This window comes from Myiozetetes cayanensis, unplaced genomic scaffold (genome assembly GCF_022539395.1).
Source record: "Myiozetetes cayanensis isolate MyiCay16 unplaced genomic scaffold, myiCay2020 scf17, whole genome shotgun sequence".
NCBI lineage: Eukaryota > Metazoa > Chordata > Aves > Passeriformes > Tyrannidae > Myiozetetes > Myiozetetes cayanensis.
This window is the reverse complement of record NW_026087378.1, coordinates 17960054-17979083: the sequence shown is the minus strand read 5'-3', so window position 1 is coordinate 17979083 and position 19030 is coordinate 17960054. Positions and strand designations below refer to the sequence as shown.

At 56.2% G+C, this 19030-nt stretch overlaps 1 protein-coding gene across 3 annotated transcripts in view; it reads left to right on the top strand.

Annotated features, from left to right (window-relative positions):
- PCDH1 (protocadherin 1) overlaps positions 1-17354 on the top strand; it is a 56772-nt gene extending 39418 nt beyond the window's left edge. For 2 of the 3 annotated variants that reach the window (XM_050312314.1, XM_050312316.1), the window contains exon 5: positions 14335-17354. In XM_050312314.1, coding sequence (XP_050168271.1) covers positions 14335-14720 — 386 coding nt within the window. In that variant the 3' untranslated portion in view covers positions 14721-17354. Of the gene's footprint in view, positions 1-12417; positions 12461-14334 lie in introns of all 3 variants that reach the window. The other variant, XM_050312315.1, reaches the window with a different exon arrangement.
- The last annotated feature ends 1676 nt before the right edge of the window (positions 17355-19030 follow it).

Sequence of the window (19030 nt, the reverse complement as noted above, 5' to 3'; positions counted from 1 at the left end):
AGAGCTGGCAAATCCCATCTGCCAATCTGCCCCCAATGTGGGGTGCTGATGGATCCTGCTTGTCCCACCTGGATCTCAGACACTGGGATTAATCCTCGCTCGCTCTTTAAAGCGTGTTTTATTCATCTGGTGCCTTTAGGAAAGCCTCTGGCAGGTCTCCCTCGAGTGGTGCAAACTTTATTGCATCTAACCTCCAGCAGCCTGTAAACTGCAGCACCCAGGGGTAGCTGGAGGTTGATATTCCCTATCGGAAGTGATTATCTGTCGTTTTCCCACTTACCCACAAGAGCATCTTTCTGCCACCCTAATAACAAACATAAGGCAGAGCAATATTCATCAGGATCTTTTTTTTTCCCCAAATAACTTGTGTGCCTCCATTCCTAAACCTCCCCATATCCCCGTTTTCTCCTTTCACCAGCTGCATTGGTATTGATACCTCCTGATTTTCAGGAGGAGATGATTCTCCCCAACCCTGGCCATCAGGGCAGCAGATCTTTTCAGTGCCTAGGTGGGAATTGTGCCAGAAACATGGCAAGTGGTCCGATTCAGAAATGTTAACCACCTGGGTTGATTCCTTGGCACATCTTTTGGCTGCACCACAGGAGGATTTGACCAGTGCATATGCTGCCTCTGCTACGTGCCAGCCCCAGAATCTCTCCCCGTTTTGCTTCCACTGCAGATTTTCAGCCTGTTACTGAGTCTGTGGGCGTTTGAGGCGTCAATAATGAGCATTTTCAGCTGGGTTTGTGGCACGTCTCCTCACTGCAGAGAAAGGGGCTGGGCAGTTCAGGGGTTCAGGCTCTCCTGTGTGGGCTGCTCCTGATCCTTGAGCAGTCAGCAGTCAGACATCCTTGTTTGGTGTCGGATCATTCCTCCCAAGTTTCCTGACTGTATTCCTGGTCTAATGCTCATAAAACTGCTCTGTGTTGGATTTCATGTGTGTTTGGTTCCCTGGGGGCTGGCTGTGGTGTCCAGGGCTGTGTGTCCACCCTCCATCAGGGGACAGGCATTTCCCTCTCAGGGCAGCCCAAGAGCATCAGCCCTGGATTTATTGCCCATCCCCTGATGCTTCAAACAGCCACCACAAATTAGGGCAGGGATCTGGCCTCTTCCTCCTCGGTGTCTGCACCATGGCTCAGGCAAACCAGCACATTTCTACAGTCAGAACAGACTGTAAAAGAGCTGAAATGACATGTGAGTGTGCTCACTTCACTCTCGAGCAGCCCGGGAAAGATCTATGGGAAGAAAACAAAGCATCCGCATGCAAATCCATACTGTCATTTCCTCTCTCAGTTTCCTTGGGGTTTGGCTTGACTCTCTTCCAAGGGCTCTTCCTTCTGCCTGCTCTGCTTCTCTCCGAGTGGCCGGGGTTTCCTTTGTTTCCAGATCCCCTTGCTGAGGGGAGCCCTTTTCATAAACTTGTCATTTCTTTTGTCTGTTAAACACCTATGTGACTTCAAAGGCCTGGAGCAGAGCTTCACTGTGTGGCTACTGGCCCCCCTGCATGAACAATTTCCCCCCATCCATTGTCCTGCCAGGGAAAGATTATTAAATTGTTGATGGAGCTTAACAATGGTTTTGTTCAAAGGCAGACATGCGTACGCCAGCTCTTTTCTCCTTGACACAAGAGCTTTAATATGGGGGAACAATGAAAGGCAGCCACCAAGGAGCAAACACAGAGAGGGCTCATAAAGCCACACCAGTATTCCCAAGTCACATGAACTGGTGCTCCTTGCAGTTCACCCCTTGGCTGTGCGTGTGGCTGCCTGGCTGTAGGTGAGGTGAGAGAACTGGCCTTGCTTAAAATGAACTAAAAATAGTTAAAATATTGTGTCTTCATACTTGCTTATGTGATTAGGACACGAGGAGGATTGAGGAACTAGCAGGTAGTGGGAGATGATCACCCTTTCCATAGAATCACAGAATCATCAAGGTTGGTAAACCTCATCAAGTCCAGCAGTGCCAAGACCACCACTAACCCATGTCCCCAAGTGCCACATCCACATGGTTTTTAAATCCCTCCAGAGTGACTCCACCACTGCCCTGGGCAGCTGTGCCAGGGCCTGACAACCCTTTCTGTGAAAAAAATTTCCCTGATGTTCAACCTGAACCTTCCCTGGCACAACTTGAGGCCATTTCCTCTCACCCTGTCCCTTATTCTCTGGGAGCAGAGCCTGACTCCCCTAGGGCTCTTCCCTCCTGTCAGGGAGAAGAGAGGGCCCCCCCGAGCCTCTTTTCTCCAGGCTGAGCCCCCCCAGCTCCCTCAGCCCCTCCTCAGGAGTGTGCTCCCAGTTGCAGGAGCAGGGAAGGGCTGTGCAGTGCTGGCACAGGGCTGAACCAATGGCTCCATTCCTCCCGCTCGGAGCGTGCCAAGCACACACACACATCTCCCAGCCAGGCTGTGCCTTTGGAGCAGCTCTTGGAACCTGCAAGGAGGATCATTCCCTAGGCTGTGCAGCCTCGGGCTGCCTGACATTTTGTATTGTACAGACTTATTTTCGATTGCTTATCACTTCAGCTGATTTTCAACACTAAAGCTTCAATTTTCCATGCTGGGTTTCCCTCAGGTTGATTTCTTTTTCTGTTTTTCTTAAGTTTTAGCAGAGCTGTTCCAGCTGGTTTTTGAGAACAAGACGTGCTGCCTGAGCCCTGCTAACAAACTGATTATGAGAATTTCTTTTCAAGACTTTAACCATGCTTTGGAAGAGAGGTGTGGAATTTGGAATGGCAGCTCTCTGCATTAGTTGGGGGTTGCTTGCCCCAAAATGACTGAGCCTTTCATTGATTGTACTCCAGCACCATTCCCTGGGGAGCTGTGCCCACATACCCTTGTGTGGCCTTCAAACAACAGCATTTCCAGGTTTTATGCATCAGGGGAATCATCAGGGGGATGGATTCCCACTGACAGAGAGTAGGTTTAATTTAGATGTTAGGAAGAAATTGTTCCCTGTGAGGGTGTGGAGGCCTTGGCACAGGTTGCCCAGAGAAGCTGTGACTGCCCCTGGATCCCTGGAAGTGTCCAAGGCCAGGTTGGACAGGGCTTGGAGCAACCTGAGCTAGTGGAAGGTGTTCCTGCCCATGGCAGGAGGGTTGGAATGAGATGGGCTTTCAGGTTCCTTCCAAGCCAAACCATTCTGTGATTCTATGATCCATGAACCTTTGGAGACCTGATGCAGGACTTTGCTGCTGTTGCTTGATGGGCATCCCTCCTGGTTCTTGATGACCATCCATCCTGTTGCTTGTTGGCATCCCTTCTGGATGTGCAAGCAAAGATGGTAACAGCAAAGAAAATTCTTTTCTGATGCAGCATGGCATGGGTTGTCCTTTTCCTCTGGGAGGGTCAAGCATGGCTTGCTCTGCCACTGGGGCTTGTGGCTTGCACGGGCTCTGGTGTCAGTGTGCTCCTGAGGGTGCCTTGCTGGAAGCAGTGATGTGCTTGTTTGAGCAGCATGTGCCCAGCTGGGCAGGAAGGCCAGGGGCACCTGGTTTGTATCAAAAATAGTGTGATCAGCAGGAGCAGGGCAGTGACTGTCCTCTTTATTGGGCACTGGTGAGGCCCCTCCAGGGCTGTGTCCAGTGCTGGGCCCTCATGGAAGAGACACAGGGAGGGGCTGGAGCGTGTGCAGGGAAGGGGCTGGAGCAGCAGGAGGGGCTGAGGGAGCTGGGGGGGCTCAACCTGGAGAAAAGGAGGCTCAGGGGGGACCTTCTGGCTCTACAACACCCTGACAGGAGGGGGGAACCGGGGGGGGTCGGGCTCTGCTCCCAGGGAACAGGGACAGGAGGAGAGGGAACGGCCTCCAGCTGTGCCAGGGGAGGCTCAGGTTGGACATCAGGAGGAATTTGTTGCTGGAAAGGGTGGTCAGGCACTGGCAGGGGATGCCCAGGGAGGTGGTGGAATCCCTGGAGGTGTTCAAGGAATGGGACGTGGCACTCAGTGCTCTGTGCTGGGGACAGGGTGGGGATTGGTCAATGGCTGAACTCAGTGATCTTGGAGGTCTTTTCCAACCTCAATGATTCTGTGAATCTCTCTGTGGGAGACCTGCTTTGGGGCAGGTGGGGGGTCCAGGGTCCTGTTCCTGCTGGGAGATGGAGCCAGCCTGTAGTGCCTCCCAGGCAAGGCAGCTTCCTGGGCTCAGTCCCAGGCTGACACTGGAAATCCACCCGGAGCACAGAGGACCCCATGTCCCCCCACACACAGCACCCCACACACAGGGCTGGCAGCCTGGGGTCCCTCTGGCCTCCCAGTCCCTGGGCTGCCAGCACAGAGCGACTCTTTCTTTGTCTTCTTCTCCCTTTTATTGTCCTTCCTGGGGCCTGTTCTCTGCCCTTCTGCTTCTTCCCCGGCGAGCTGGCAGAGGCTGCCTCAAGCTCCAGTGCCCTCCGTGATTAGCTGCTGCCAGGAAGGGAAGCACAACTGCAGCTTTAATTAAATGATAAGGGCAGAGCCCCGGAAGTGGGGAGATAAGTGCAGTGGTGTCTGCCACCACACTTGCCCAGGCTCTTTCTAATTAGCTTTGAGAAGCTCTGGAGAGGAGGATTAACCCTTGGAGGGAGGCTGGATGGAGCGGTGGCCTGCAGCACACGGGTGGTGCTGTGGCCATCCCGAGGGATGGGGGGCTGCAGTTCCCCTGGAAGTGTGTGTGGGATGTGGGCTGGAGGGGGTCCCCCGTGTGCTCCCCCGAGCCCTGTGTCCTGAGCAGGGGGGAGAGGTCAGGGAGGATTAGACTCTGGCCTTTCACAGGCTCAGGCACAAGGCAAAGCTCAAGGATTAGGTGCCCAGGTTCTTTCTGTAAGAAGCATTTGCTGCTCTAACGCACCCCAGGGGTGTGGGGTGAGTGTCCCCAGCCCTGGGAGCAGAGACAGGAGTGCAGGGCACAGTCCTGCCATGGGTCACATGTCCAGTCCCCTCCAGAACCACCACGTGTCTCAGGGATGCTCTGAGAGGGGGGGACTTGGGCAGATGGGGTAAGAGGAGCATTGTATGTCACCAACCCGTAATGACATAGATCAGGAGCTCTTCAGGACCTGGTGCCACAAGGTGGCACAACCTGTCACTCACCCAGATGCAGCTGGAGAGTCAATTACACTGGAGGGCTGGGCGAGGACCCTTCGGCTGTGGCACCGTGTCACTGTGTCAGTGGGTGGCCAGAGCTCTAATGGCACAGGTGACACTCTCCCTGGTGGCCTGGTGCCTTCGGGCCACCCCCTTCCCATCAGCTGGCAGCACACTGGCACCCTGAGCATGCCAGGGAGCCTTGGGACAGACATTCCTGTGTCCCCAGGGAGCCTCTGGCTGGAGACTGGGACAGGTCATCCCCACAGAGCCTGGCTGGGACCCCCACTGGGAGGAATCCTGTGTGCTGGAGGCATCCATCAGCAAAGGCAAGGTGGGGATGTGGAAGGAGCAATTGTGGAGGGATTTGGGCAGCAGGAATGCGCATACAAGGCATGCATGAGCTGGCAGCCCCCGGGGAGAGCAGGTGGTGGTGATAGTATTTACATAACCATCATTAGCCCTTGCAAGACAGACTCAAAAGCCCTCTGTGTGCTCCCACCTGTCCCTTTTCTGTGGGCAGGGGGGGAAGAAGAGCAGCTCCACTGACTCCTTGTCAGGACCTTTGTGTGCTCCTAAAAGTACCACAGGAGTTGTTACTTGCCTGGGCTGGATACTGCAGCAGCAGTGAGGAGGGGAGATGGTTTGGTTACTGCACAGTTTGGTTTGCAGGTCTCCTCGACCTTTCTGGTGGTTATTTGTGCAATGTCTGTGGCTGTCATGTCAAGTTCTTGGTTGACCAGAGTGTTTGGATATAAGGAGTTCATTTCGGAGCTGGATTTCTTTGTTTTATTTGTGAGTGAAGAAGATTGCCCAGCAGTGCTCATCACCCAAACTCAGTTTCAGTTGCTGGAAGGTTTAACTGCAAAGACCCAATTTTTCCTAGTGGACATGTGCCACATACCAAATATTTTGAAAAGTGCCAGTGATTTCTGTCCAGATATTTCACTTCCAAAAGAAGGTAGGAAAGGAAATTGCCAGTTTTTCCTCATTAGGAAAACAACCCCCCTAGCCTCCAGCCCCTCCTTTAGAGGAGCAATTTTCTGTGACCTCTTGACCCTTTTTTTGTACCTTCCCCAATTTCTGTAGCCTCTGAGATAGAGTCTCACTGAGAAAGTATCTTCTTCCTGAAAAGCCTGTTATATCTCCAGGTGGTTCTGTCCTCTCTGTGGCAGGCACAAAGTGTGGGAGGTGCAAAGGGACCCCTAGGGAAGTATTTCCCACCAGAGTGTAACTCTGGTCTGCCTCATGAAGCAGGCTTCCATGAAATGAATTAAGACTGTATGGACAATCCTAATTTTGGCATTTCCTAACCTTTAACCCTGTAATCCTATTAAGGTACTTCTTAACATAATTATTCAGTAGTTTAATGTATTAATTCTGCTTTTTATAGTCCAGTGAAGGTTGAAGCCCCACTGTGCCAGGGTAGAAGATCATGTAAGTGGCACCACAAGCACAAAATCTGTTATAGGAGGATTAAATTTGTTTTGCTGGGTATCACAGGGATTGCAGTGAAGCTGGAGGGCAGGTGGGGATTTTGGGAGTCCTGTAGGTACCACAGTGTGTTGCTGAGCCCTGTGAGCCCTTCCTGATCCCTGCAGGGACACGGTCAGTGTCTAGAAACATCCATCTGAGAGCTCTGCCTCCCGTTGCTGTGGTGATGTGGCCGCTGTCACACAGCCGCCTGTGGTGTAACTGCAGCAGGAAGGTGGTTCCTGACACTCCAGCTCCGGCAAACGTGGGAAGAACATGTCCCCTGGGAGCCCAGGCTTAGGCCCTCGCTGCTGACAAAGTGCTCCAGCACTACCTGTGCCGGTGCTGCTGAGGCTGGTGGGTGCATCTGTCCACATTCATTACGAACTGGTTCTGCTGGGATACCCTCGGCAGGAGCTGGGAGGTCGTTTGCCGCGGAGCTGCAGCTCGTGTGTGTGTTGTAATGCACTCCAGAGGCCACGGCTCGATCTGTGCACACATCTGGGGGCTGACAGGCCATTAACTTCGGAGCGAGCTGTCTGTGCCGCTCTGTAGCTACTATTGTTTAGCAAGACGGGAGAGATGCTCGGTGCTGTAGGGTCTGGGGGAGATGGCTCTGTGTGTTATATCTCACGACTTCAGTGCCGAGGAGAGATCCATCTGCGTGCTGGCACCAGCCTGAGGATGCTACAGTATTTATTGGAAGAGCCGGTGTTGCTCATTATTGCCCTGAGAGCTGTAGGTGTGGCGTGGAGCTGCAGTCACCACCTTTATGGGCAGTGGCAGGTCGGTCTCTGGTACCAGGAGCCATCTGTCTGCGTGCTGTAGTGACGGTGGTAAGTTTGGAAAGCCATCTGTCTGGGTGTTGTAGTGCTAGAATTGGTCCCCGAAGCCGTCTGTCTGGGTGTTGTAGTGCTAGGAATGGTCCTGCAAACCGTCTGCCTGGGTGGAGGGGATGATGTTAGCTCAGACGAGGAGAAACACGGGCTGACGTGGACTGCAGGGAGCTCTCCGCCTGTGCTTTCAGCTCCCGATGTTTCTGTGCTCATCGATCTCTGGAGCATTGCTGTGGGAATGGGCAGCGTTCCAGCAGCCTCCCCCAAGGCCTGGAAAGTGGAATTGGTGGTGTGCTCGTCCTGCTCTGGAGGTGGAGAGCTCTGGGCACATCCACATGGGAGGTGGGAATCTAGAGGCTGAAATGGGCTGAGGAGCTGTGGGAGGCACCCTGTGTCCAAAGGCTGTCCATCCGTGTCCTGGGGGCATCAGGCCCAGCATCACCAGCCGGGCCAGGGAGGGGATTGTCCCACTCTGCTATGCCCTGGGGCAGCCTCACCTGCAATACTGGGGCAGTTTGGAGGGACACAACGTCAGGTAGAGTTAGAGCTGTTAAAGAGGGACAAGAGGATCTGGAGGGGCCAAATGAGGAGTGGCTGAGCCCACTTGGCTTGTTCAGCTGGAGGAGACTGAGGTCAGACCTCACCGGGGTCTGCAGCTCCGATCTCTGCTCTGTGTGACCAGGGACAGGACCTGAGGAAACAGCTGGAGCTGTGTCAGGGGAGAGCTAGATCAGATCTCAGGAAAAGGTTCTTCCCCCAGAGGGTGGTTGGGCACTGAACAGGCTCCCCAGGGCAGTGGGCACAGCACCAAGGCTGACAGAGCTCAAGGAGAGTTTCGACAACTCTATCAGCCAAAGGGGGGGGATTGTTGGGGTGTCCTGTGCAGGGTTAAGGGTTGTATTTGAGGACCCTTGGGGTCCCTTTCAACTCAGGATACTCTTTGATTCCCTGCTGGGATAACTCACTGACTGTGCCCAGATCATCTGGGGACCGTGAAGGAGGTGTCTGAGCTTTGCAAAGGAGGTCATGGCCCCACAGCCCCTACAGCACAGCTCCCCTCTCCCAAAAGCACTTGAAAGGGGAAGATGTGTTGGGAAGGAGCCACTGGGCTCCTGTTCACCAGAGGAAGCTGAGCCAGGTGGGGATGGACAGTTGAGCATCTCCTGCTGCCAATGTGGCGGGGGGCTCCTCCAGGCTACTGGGTCTGGCATGGAGAGGGGTAAATAAAGGGGTGGGATAATGCAGGGCATTTATTCCAGCAGTGTTGGGATGCACAACAGGATAGGATAAGATAGGGTAGGGTAGGATAAGATTAGGATAGGATAGGGTAGGGTGGGGTAGGGTAGGGTGGGGTAGGGTAGCATAGGGTAGGGTAGGGTAGGGTAGGGTAGGGTAGGGTAGCAATGGGGCTGCTGTTATAAGGAAATGGGATGTTGGGACACACTATCCAACGTCAGGGTGTAGTGAAGAGGGAGCAGACCAGAGGCAGTGGTGCCTGGAGGAAGCAGCTCTGCAGGGGAGTGGTATCTGGAGGAAACAGCGCTGTAAAATATGGCACCTGGAGGAAATGGCACCAGTGGAGCAGCAGTGCCTGCAGGGAACGCAGCAGTGGGGGGAGGCAATACCTGGAGGGAGCAGCAGCTCAGAACGTGGCACCTGGAGCATGTGGCACCGTGGGGGACCAGCACCTGTAGGCAGCAGCGCCATGGGAGAACGGCGCTCCCCGGGAATGGCGCTGCAGGGGGAATGGCACCTGTGGGGAGCAGCGCCACGGGAGAGGGGCACCTTCAGGGGGGGACAGCACCTGTGGGGGGATACCTGTAGGGAGTGGCGCTGCAGGGGAGTGGCACCTGTGGGGAATGTTGGCATGGGAGAATGGGATCTGTCAGCAGTGGGGCCTGTGGGGAGCAGAACTCCGGGGAGCCCGGAGGGAGCGATGGCATGGGAGAACTGCACCAGAAAGGGGAGTAGGGAATGGTGCCCACTCCCAGGAGCTGTGCTGTGGGAAGGGAGCTGTAGGAAAGAGCGGCACCAGGGAGACTGTTCCCGCTGCACAGGGAGGGGACAGTGCTGCTGGGGTGTGATGTCAGGGCCGGTCACCACCATAGGGGTGACCTCGTGAGCCCAGCGTGATCTGCAGAACCCCAAGGGCTTGGAGTGGGAGAAGGGGCATTTCCAGGTGCCCACAGCAGGCAAATGAGGTGGCAAAGCTGCCTCTACTGGAAACACAACATCTTTCCTTGGCTGAAAGACAGACCTTTGAAAGGGACACCTTGGACACTTGAAAGGAACACCTTGGACATTTGAAAGGAACACCTTGCACCTCAGTTTGCACTGTGGACCATCCTCCATCCTTCTACCTGCCAGGGCAGCAGAGGTACAGGGTTTTTGGGCTCTGCTTTTGGTGTAGCTGGTTAAAATTAGTGGCTGATATTCTCCCCAGGTATGGAAGGTGAGACTTTCTGATCTAACACTTTGGGAAAACATCCTGCTTTTTCTCTGAGCTGCTCTCCCCACACTCATATCCCCCATTTCTCCATGCCACCAAACCTCTCTAGTCTCTCCTAGCATGCTGTGCTTCCCTCTTCCTCCTCTTTCCAGGCTTCTCTGCATCCTCTGCCTTGCTCTGCTCTGTCACAGCCCCACTGCCTCCCCTCCCAGAGCTGCTCCACCACATTCCCTCACCTGCAAGGTCTGGCCTCCTGTGCTGCATCAATCCTGCTCCCCCCGACAGTGCCGATGCCTGAAGACAAGGGAGAACCAAAGCAGGCTGTGGATGGTTGCAGATGGTGGCATAAAAAATGGGCTTGGGGCTGGCTCTCAGCCTCTGCTTGAAGCCACCTGGCTTGGAGTGGGCAAGGGAACCTCTGCAGGGCTCCTGCAGGAGAGGGAAGTGCCTGCATTTGTCTCATCCCTCACAGTGCTCCAGTGCAGTGCTGAAATCCCCCCCAAAGAGCAATAATGTCACTAGAGAAGCCCTTGCAAACAGCTGCAATAGGATGTGTTCCTGCCCTGGGTGAGGATAGAGAGAGAGGAATAATTAGCAGCAGCATCAATATGTGCCTCTTCCCGGAGGAACCAGCCTGGCACAGTCTCCTTCACAAAGAGCAGAGGTGCCCTGGATGGCAGGAGATGGGGAACAGCCATGAGAGCAGTGCCACAGCTCCAGAGGGCCTCCCCTCCTCCAGCCAGAGAGAGAGGGCCCAGAGTGCATCCTGGTGTAAAACCCCAACCGTGCTCCCTTTCCATCTGCAGAAATCAAAGCTATCCCACTTTTCCTACCCTGGATTCATCCCTACGAATGTGCTGAGGAGAGCACTGGGAGGCACCTGACAAGCGGATGGGTGCCAGAGCAATGCAAACGCTGTAGGAAGGGGGGAGCCAGAAGGTTGTGAGGATGCCCAGCCAATCACACGGGCCTCCTGGCTGGGGAGTGCAACCTTCTGACTTGGAATGAGGATAACACAGGATGGGCCAGCCCTGGGAGCCAGCAAAGCTCAGGAAAACATGGCAGCTGCACGGGCACAGCTTTACTTTGAGAAGCCAGGATGCCGTGATGCTGGAGAGGGCATGGCCATCCTCTTCATCACCTGGGAACTTTGACAGATTTCAGGGGTTCAGAGGCACAAAACTGCATTTCTGGGATGGAGAAGGGATCTGAAATCTCGAGTACCCTGTGTACAGTGATGTGGGCACCTCACCACCCCACAGGGCATCCAAGGTCAGCACTCTGTGGGCAAAATTTCCACCAAAGAAAGATTCCTGCTTGTGTGTGGTGGCATATCAGTCTGAACCACCAGCATGTGCTGAGAATTAGGCCATAGGGTCGTGTTTGCCCTAAATCACAGCTATTCAGGAATTACACCCTGCCCCGTTCCCGGGCTCTCAAAGCAGAGCTCATGGTGCATAATACTCCCTCCAGCAGCTCCAGTGCCAACATCCCACTGAAAACAAGGGGACAACACTGGAAAAAAGCTTTAGTGCCAGAAACAGACAATGGCAAAACCAGAATAAAAGCCCCTGAACACAGCGTTCCTGCTTGATCCTGCCATTCCTAAGCTGCTGCTGGCAGGGCTTTGTTCACTGCAGAGGTGGGTTTTATTTTGGTCCTGCCAGTCCCTTCTGCGGGCTCAGCAAAGCACCTACTGCCAGAGGAAGAAGGGATGGCACCCATCCCTTCCCTGCCCTTGGAGCCCAAGGCATTTCTGGGAGAGAAATGATGTCTAGTAGGAAAGTTGGTGAGAGAGATGGTGATATTTCCTCTTGGGCAGAAGTGGAAGACAACGTAAGGTGACCTCAAACTGACCGAGATGTTGTGTTGTCCTGAGAGGAAGACCTGATGGATCATCTCAGACTCAGGCTCTGTTCTCTGCTTTGACTTGCACGGAGTAGAGACAAAAACCAAGCTGTCGTGCCTCTGGTTTCATCTCTTGCTTTCCAGTTGCAGCTGGGAGAGAGAAACGAGGCAGCTCCACGGGAAATAGGACACTTGGTCTGTGGCCAGCCCTGAGGATGACCCCAAAGACATGCACTGCCAAGCTCTGCTCTCGTGCTGCCCCGTGCTGGTGCCTAATCCCCTGTGATGCTTTGAGCTCCTGCTTTTGTCCCCGCAGTGTGAGCATGGCTGTCCCCTGCGCTCAAGGTCACTGTCCTGCTGGTGGTGTGTGAGCATGTTGACACGTCCCGCTGGGCTGTGTCCGTGTGTGTGTCGTGGTGGAATGCACAGCCCCTCTGCACACCTGTACTTGGGGTGCCACAAGCCAGGTGGCTTCAAGCTCTGCCTCAGGATCACATGTGAGGGCAGTGGACTCCAGGAAGGCTTAGGATAAGGCTGGAGAAACTAGTGAGTGAGGAGCAGCAATGACCAAGCAGCCTCAAGGAGGCTGGAGCAGGGCCAGGAGAGGCCAAGGGACTCCTGAAGGCAGCGGGGACTAGGGGGATGCTCCGGGACTCGGGCTGGCAGAGGGTCAGGGTCCAGGAGGATCCTGTGGGGGGTGTGGAGGTGGGGGCTGTGCACTGATGTGACCCTCTCGTCCTTTTTCTGCTCCTCATTAGAGTCCCCTGAGCGGAGCAGGCTGTGAAGGGGGTCTGCGCTGAGGTATGTCCGTATGGCTTCTGCCAGGATATCACAGCTTCCGTGGGCGCCAGGGGATGGGCTACAGGAGGCGGCTCCCAGCACGGGGGCCAGAGCCTCTGCAGGAACCAGGGGAAAAATCTGGGGTACCTCAGCCCCCAGAGGAGCTGAGAATTTGGGATGCAGTCACTGGGGGCTGTTTTAGGGCAAGATATGCTCACACACTGATTTGCTGATAACTTTGCCCCTTCTTCCATTCCTGTGTCACTTTTAACCCTTGTCAAGCATTCCCAGCATTGTGTGGAGCCTTCTCCTGCAGAGTCCTTCCCTGAATTCCGGGGCTGCCTGTGTGTGAAAGCTGTGCCAGGGTGACATGGGGACATCTGTGTCTGAGAGTCCCAAATTGGAGGTGGGAGGGAGTGTTGACGAGGGCAGAATGCCCAGCATGGTGCTCTGGTTTCCTTCTTCCCAGGGCTGAGGCAGTGCCAGTGGGTCTGTCTTTTTTTTGGAGAAGAGAACTGTGTGTACCAGTGTGTGTCTGGTGGGAAGGGGGATGCCCTGTATGCCTCAGGTCCCAGAGCTCCTCAGCAGCTCCCTCTATCAGTCTTTATCAGTGAGGTAGTGAACTCCTGAGTGCAGAGAAGGAGAGGACTTCTGGGAACCTCAAGGGACATCTGCAAGTCTCAAGGTCATGAACAGCCCCCCCTTTCACTCCAGCATCAGCACCAGGCTTGATCTGCCCACAGGTGCTTGTGGTAGCAGGCAGTGATGTGTCCCAGGCAGCAGCAGGGCACTGTGTTGTGTCCCAAACTGGGGGAGAAGCCAAGGAATGGCTTTGGCCTGGGATGGCTCTTGGAGGGACACACTTCTGGATGGAAATGCCAAGTTTTGGCTTCTGAAAACTTGTGACAGGTACTCCTTGTGTCAAGGACACATGGCCAAGGCTCGAGAAGACCTTGTAGTGCCTAGGGTAGGGGGTGGCTGGTATGTGAGGACACCAGATCATGAACTGGTGTAACTGGTGGTCAGTGTCCCGTGTGTGCCAGGAGCAGGGAGCTATTGGTGCCCTCACATACCAGGCTCCTCCAGGGGCAGGTGCTTGGTGCACAGAGAGGCTTGGGAACAGGTTGTCACAGCATGTCCAGCCTCTCTGGGGGGTGGACATGGGTTTGCCCACGTGTGCTTTGCTGCGCTCAGGGATTTCAGACTCCGCAGGAGACCAGAAGATGCCTGAGGACTTCTGGCTGAGCTTGCGGCTCCTGCTGATGGGTGCCTGGGGAGGCTGGCAGGTGGTCTGGCATGATTGATGTGAGCAGGACAGGGCTGCCCAAGGATCCTGCTCAGGAAACATGGTTGTGCCTCAGAGTGGTGAAGAGCTGGGCTGTGTTTAGGGCAGTTCCGTCTCTGCACAGTGAAGCCATTGGTGGTGCCCAAAGGTGCTGGACCAAGGGAGTTTCTGGAGCCTTGCAGGGTCCAGGTGGTGCCCACAGCTGTGGGATCACAGGTCTGGTGGCAGCGTGTCCCCTGCTGTGCAAATCCAGGCTGTGGAACACCTCCTGTGCCATCCTTGTCTCCAAAGGGGTGGGCTTAGTGAGCTCTGCCCTGTGCTCTGCCCCTCATTTCTCTGCATGGACCTGTGCAGGGTGATCCTTTGTCCAGGGGGAGCTGGAACCTTGGATGGGAGCCTTGGGTTCCCCTCCCAGCTCTGCTTTGCTGCCCAGGTGTCCATGGGTCCAGCTCTGTGGGTGGCAGCGGGTCCAGCTGTTCCCTCCCACCGCTGGAGGGTGAGGGTAGGACGGAGACACCCAGTCTCTGCTGCTCATCCCTGAGTTCCATCCTGGCATCCCAAGCTGGTGGCACCCGGGTGTGTAACGATGCTGTCCCTTCCTTCCCTGCAGATCTCCGGCCTCTGCCCGATGTAGCCATGACTGGGACCTGCACCCGGGAGTGCACAGAGTTCGGCCACTCTGACACCTGCTGGATGCCTGGCCAGTCCTCCCCCAGCCGCAGGCCCAAGAACGCCCTCAAACTCTCCACTTTTGTGCCTTACCAAGACAGAGGGAGTCAAGAGCAAGTCGGGAATGGCAGCCCCAGACTCTCAGAAGAGCGCAGCACCAAAATGGCCAACCTCCGCCTGCTGCCCACGTACAGTGCCTTCTCCAATAGTAGCCATGAGCCCTGCAAGGACTCTCCCATGGAGGAAATTCCTCTCACCCAGACCTCGGACTTCCAGCCAGCCACCACCCCCTCGGCCCAGACCACCAAGAGGGAGATCTACCTGTGAGGCTGGGCATGAGGGGCAGGGAGCAGCCGCGCTTCTGAGGCCGGTGTCCAGAGGAACCTTTAAACCTTCAATGCTTTATGGCTCCGGCCGCTCCTCCAGGCAGTGGGCTCTGCGGAGAGCAGGGCGGGGCGAGGCAGGGATGAGAGGAGCGCCTTTTTAACCCGCTGTTTCCTGGGGCTGGGGGTGGGTGGGAAGGCTGAAAAGCATCCGAAACCCGATTCCCGAGCACTTGCGGGTGCATGTCTCCGAACTGCTGCGTCGCCGGGGAGGGCTGGGCAGGCTCCTGGTGCGGAGGGCACGGCTGGGGAGAAGGGCTTACGTACCAAAGGTCCACGCAGAGCTGGTGGAGTTCCTGGGGCATAGGACGAGGGGTGTCCCCGCACACGGGGAGCGAGCTGCCTGTCTCTTTGCTGTAGACTCCTGTAAATACGAATCTTAGGAATGACATTCAAGTCCTGCCTGATCAAAACTTTTTATTGTCCTTGAAACAAAAAAGACATTTAAACAAACAAACAAAACACACACACAAAAAAAGAGGAAAAACAACAAAAGAAAAAAAAAGAAAAAAAAAAGGGAAAAGAGAAACAAACCACAGGGAGCACGTTCCAGCTTGGAATGGTTTGCTGCGTGGAAGAGCCCCTCGGAGCGCAGCGTCCGACCCGCACTCATGTTCTATATTGTAAATAGAAATGTGACCAGTCCCTGAAACAACAGCTGGGGAGCTGGAGGAGAGGGGCAGCATCCCTGCCGGACTGTAGGGGCTTTGCTATTTTTCAGCCTGGATCTCTTTCTGAACGTCGTCACTGTGCCCACAAGCTGCAGGGTCCCTAGGGACTGCCCGGTGCCATAGGTGGGGTCTGCTTTTGAGGAGTGGGGGGTTCCCTGGTGGTGGCCTGGTGCCTGGCAGGTGGAGGAGGGATGAGGAAGGGACCTCCCCCAGTGAAGGGACCGGCTGGGTCCGGGGAGGGGATATCCCAGTGCAGGGACCGGCTGGGTCCGGAGAAGCCCTCAGTCCCACTCTGCTGGCAGGGAGGTCATCGCCGGCTGTGGTGTCTCAACCCATCGCCTCGTGCCTCCTCGGGGCAGGGAATGCCATGCCCTGGACCTCCGTCCCATCCGCCTGTAAAGCCACCATTGCCTTTGTGAGGAGGAGCTTTGTCTCAGGGTCACACCGGGGGCCACCGAGCCCCTGCCCACTGGACTCCCGCTGCCCTTAGGCCACAGGGCCACTCTCACGGGGTCCAGCTTTCTCTTCCATTGTCAAAGGTCCACCGGTCTCCCCGGCAGGTCCCCGCTGCCCTGGAATCCTCAGCTCCCTTGCAGGGTATCCAGCCAGGGCAACGCTGCGTGGGCAGCGGGGAGAGGACCCCCTGTCCCTCAAGGGACATCCCAGAGGGGGCGCCTGGGCACTCTCTCTGCTCCCTTGGGATCTGGGGCACGGTCCTGTTTTTGGGGGGCTCCACGTGCACCCCTGGCAGGAGGGGTCCGGGCTACTCGCACCTCATTCCTGGGTAGCCGTTCCCGGCCCTCCCCCGCCGAGGCGCGGGGAGGGGCTATGCTGCACCGTAGTTCTTCCCGTACTCGCGCGTCTTCATCTCTGGCATCTTCCTTAGGGAGCGGGGCCAGCAGTAACTGCAGGATGGTCCCCCCTCCCCGTGGTGGCTCATCCTCGGACCACGCAGTCCATCACCGCGGGGTCCGCTGGCACAGGGACACCCCGGGGGCTGCGGTTCAGGGACTGCCCTGCCATAGCTGTAGTGCCTGTCGGGGTGCAGCGCGCCGGGGCCCCCCTGCCCAGCCTCCTCCCTCCCTCCAGCATCCTTCTCTGAGCAGCTCCTCTCCCTCCGCGGTGGCAGGGCGCGGCCAGCTCGCGGGTGCGGCTCCCGGTGGCCTGAGGGGACACGGTGAAAGCCGAGCCCGGGTGACAAAGGAAGGGCGGCAGAAGGCGCCTGTTCGCCCCCGTTCCCTCGTCCCCCAGCCCTGCCTTCCCCGGGTGGCATCGTGCCACACACCGCCCGGGGCCCCGGCACCCGGGGTGCCCCCCGGAGGAGGCAGGATCCTCCTCCCGGCCTCCTGCTGCTCCCGCCCACCGGCCGAGCGTCCCTCCTGTCGGGCGCGATGCTCCCGGTGGACCAGCCCGCCCGTCCGGGCATCCCCCTGCTCTCCCCTTGCCCGCGGTGGCCGCCCGGCGGGGCCCACGTTCCCCTGGTCTGGCTCCTTGAGCAGGTCCCGCTCCTGAACTTCTTTTTATTGTAGCTCTGTAGTTTCAGGGCCAAACTGGGCAGAATGTGCAATTTGGCCGTGCTGGCCAGGATCTCTGACCCCACTGCCAACCCGGCTGCTCACGCCTCCCCTGGGCTCAGGCAGTGGCAGTGTCCAGTGCCCCTCTTGGGGACCCTCTGGGAAAGCGGTGTGGCCCCATCTGAGGGGTGCTTGTCCAAGACCAACCTTATCCTGGCCCCTCAGCTGCGGGTGGGCTCCCTGCCTTGTGCTCGGGGTCTCCAGAGGGCCCCCGAGGCTGGAAGCCCCGTGACTGGAGGTGCTGTCCTTGTCTCCGAGCACATGACGATGTTCTCAGTGCGAGCACGGTGCGAGGGGGGGAGTGCAGAGGAGGTCCCCGAGGGGTGGGTGTGGGCATGGGTGCCATGGGGAGGGAGGGTTGGGGGGAATGAGTCTCGTGGGGTTGGGGGTTTGGAGGGCAGCACAGTGAGGAGAGGGCACAGGGGGCTGGGGGTTGTAGAGGGGATGGGTGTCTGGGGGGAGCACAGAGGGAAGGGTGGGTGTGTGGGGAAGAACAGAGGGGGCAGTGGGACTGGGTCCTCAGTGGGGTGCCAGAGGGGTAGGAGGTTCTGTGGGGTGCAGCGGGGATGGGTCCCTGGGGAGGAGAAGGCCCTGGGAGAGGGGATGCTGGGGATTTGTCCCGAGGTGAAGCTGCTAGTGTCACTGGGGATCAGTCCTGGGGGAGGGTGGAGAAGAGGTGCTGTCGGAAAGAAGCTCATTTGCACAATTATAAGCCAGAAGGATAAAGCCTCTGTGCACGTGGGGAGGGGGAAGCTCTCCACGGGCTCCGGTCTAGACAAGCACAGGGAAGAGGAGGGGGTTGGACACCTCTGAGGAGGGTTCACTGTATCTCACACTGCACTAGGACAAGCCAGGGGTAAAACCAAAGGTGGGAGCCAGGGAGCAGGCGGGCTGCGTGGGAAGGATCTAAGCGACCCCTTTGTAGCTCTTCAGTGTTGGTTCTATTTATACGAGATTTCATTTCCTTGCTTGTGATGCCTTGTTTTTTGTACAGTTTTATGTACATGCAGGTGTAGCTTTTCTAAAGGAGAAATCCTATGGCAGAGTAAAAGTACCCAACTATTTTTCAGATGGTGACCTATGTCTAAGGCGACGCCTCTTGCTAAGGTTGTATTGCTCTCAATGTGTGATGCATTTCCCTGTGCGGGGAAGGCTTTGGGCCTTGGGCTTGGTTTTCCCCGGGCGCTGTGAGCACAATTGATTCCCTTGTAACTCTTTCTGTTCGGAGCAGTGAGCATGACACCGTCGTGATTCCCTTTCTGTTCTCTCTCCTGTTCTGTTTGTTTGCTGAGCTGTCAGATGACCAACTCCATTGTAATTAGCCCTTCCTAAAGCTTTACAATAAAAGTGTGAAAACCCGGCTGCCTGTGCCTGCCTGGTTCTTCCCGTGTTACATCCTTACATGGAGGCTCTGGAGAGCCTCGAATTTATCTGCCTTCCCCCAGGTGCACAGAGCTCTGGTGTGGCTGCTCTTGTCTCCCCACTCCTGTTTTCCAGTTTAAGGATATTTCTGCACAGATATGAGTAAGATGACCCCCCAGAGCAGTTTGCCACAAACCAGTCTCCTTTAAGGCCAGGTTGGATGTGACTTGGATGACCTGGTCTAGTGGAAGGTGTCCCTGCCCATGGCAGGGGGTGGAACAAGATGAGCTTTCAGGTCCCTTCCACTCCAAGCTATTCTATGATTTAAACCCAAAATGTTTCAATGAAAATACATCTTCAGTCCCAAGGCTGCCTGTACCTGTCACCAGCTAAGGTGGGAACCATGGGAAGTTACATCAAGTTCTCCAGATTCCCTCTAACCTCCATCACTGCTCCTTGGAGCCCTGATCCATTTCCCACCGCTTCACCATCTTCTTTACCAAGCATGGCTGGTGGTTTTTAGGTACTTTAAACTCTTTGGAAACAGCTGGACCACTTCAAACTAGGGCACACTTATGGCTGCTTCCCACCACAGCTGCAGGGAGTTCTCTCAGCCACGGCTGTCGTGTTTCCCTGCTTGCCTTCAC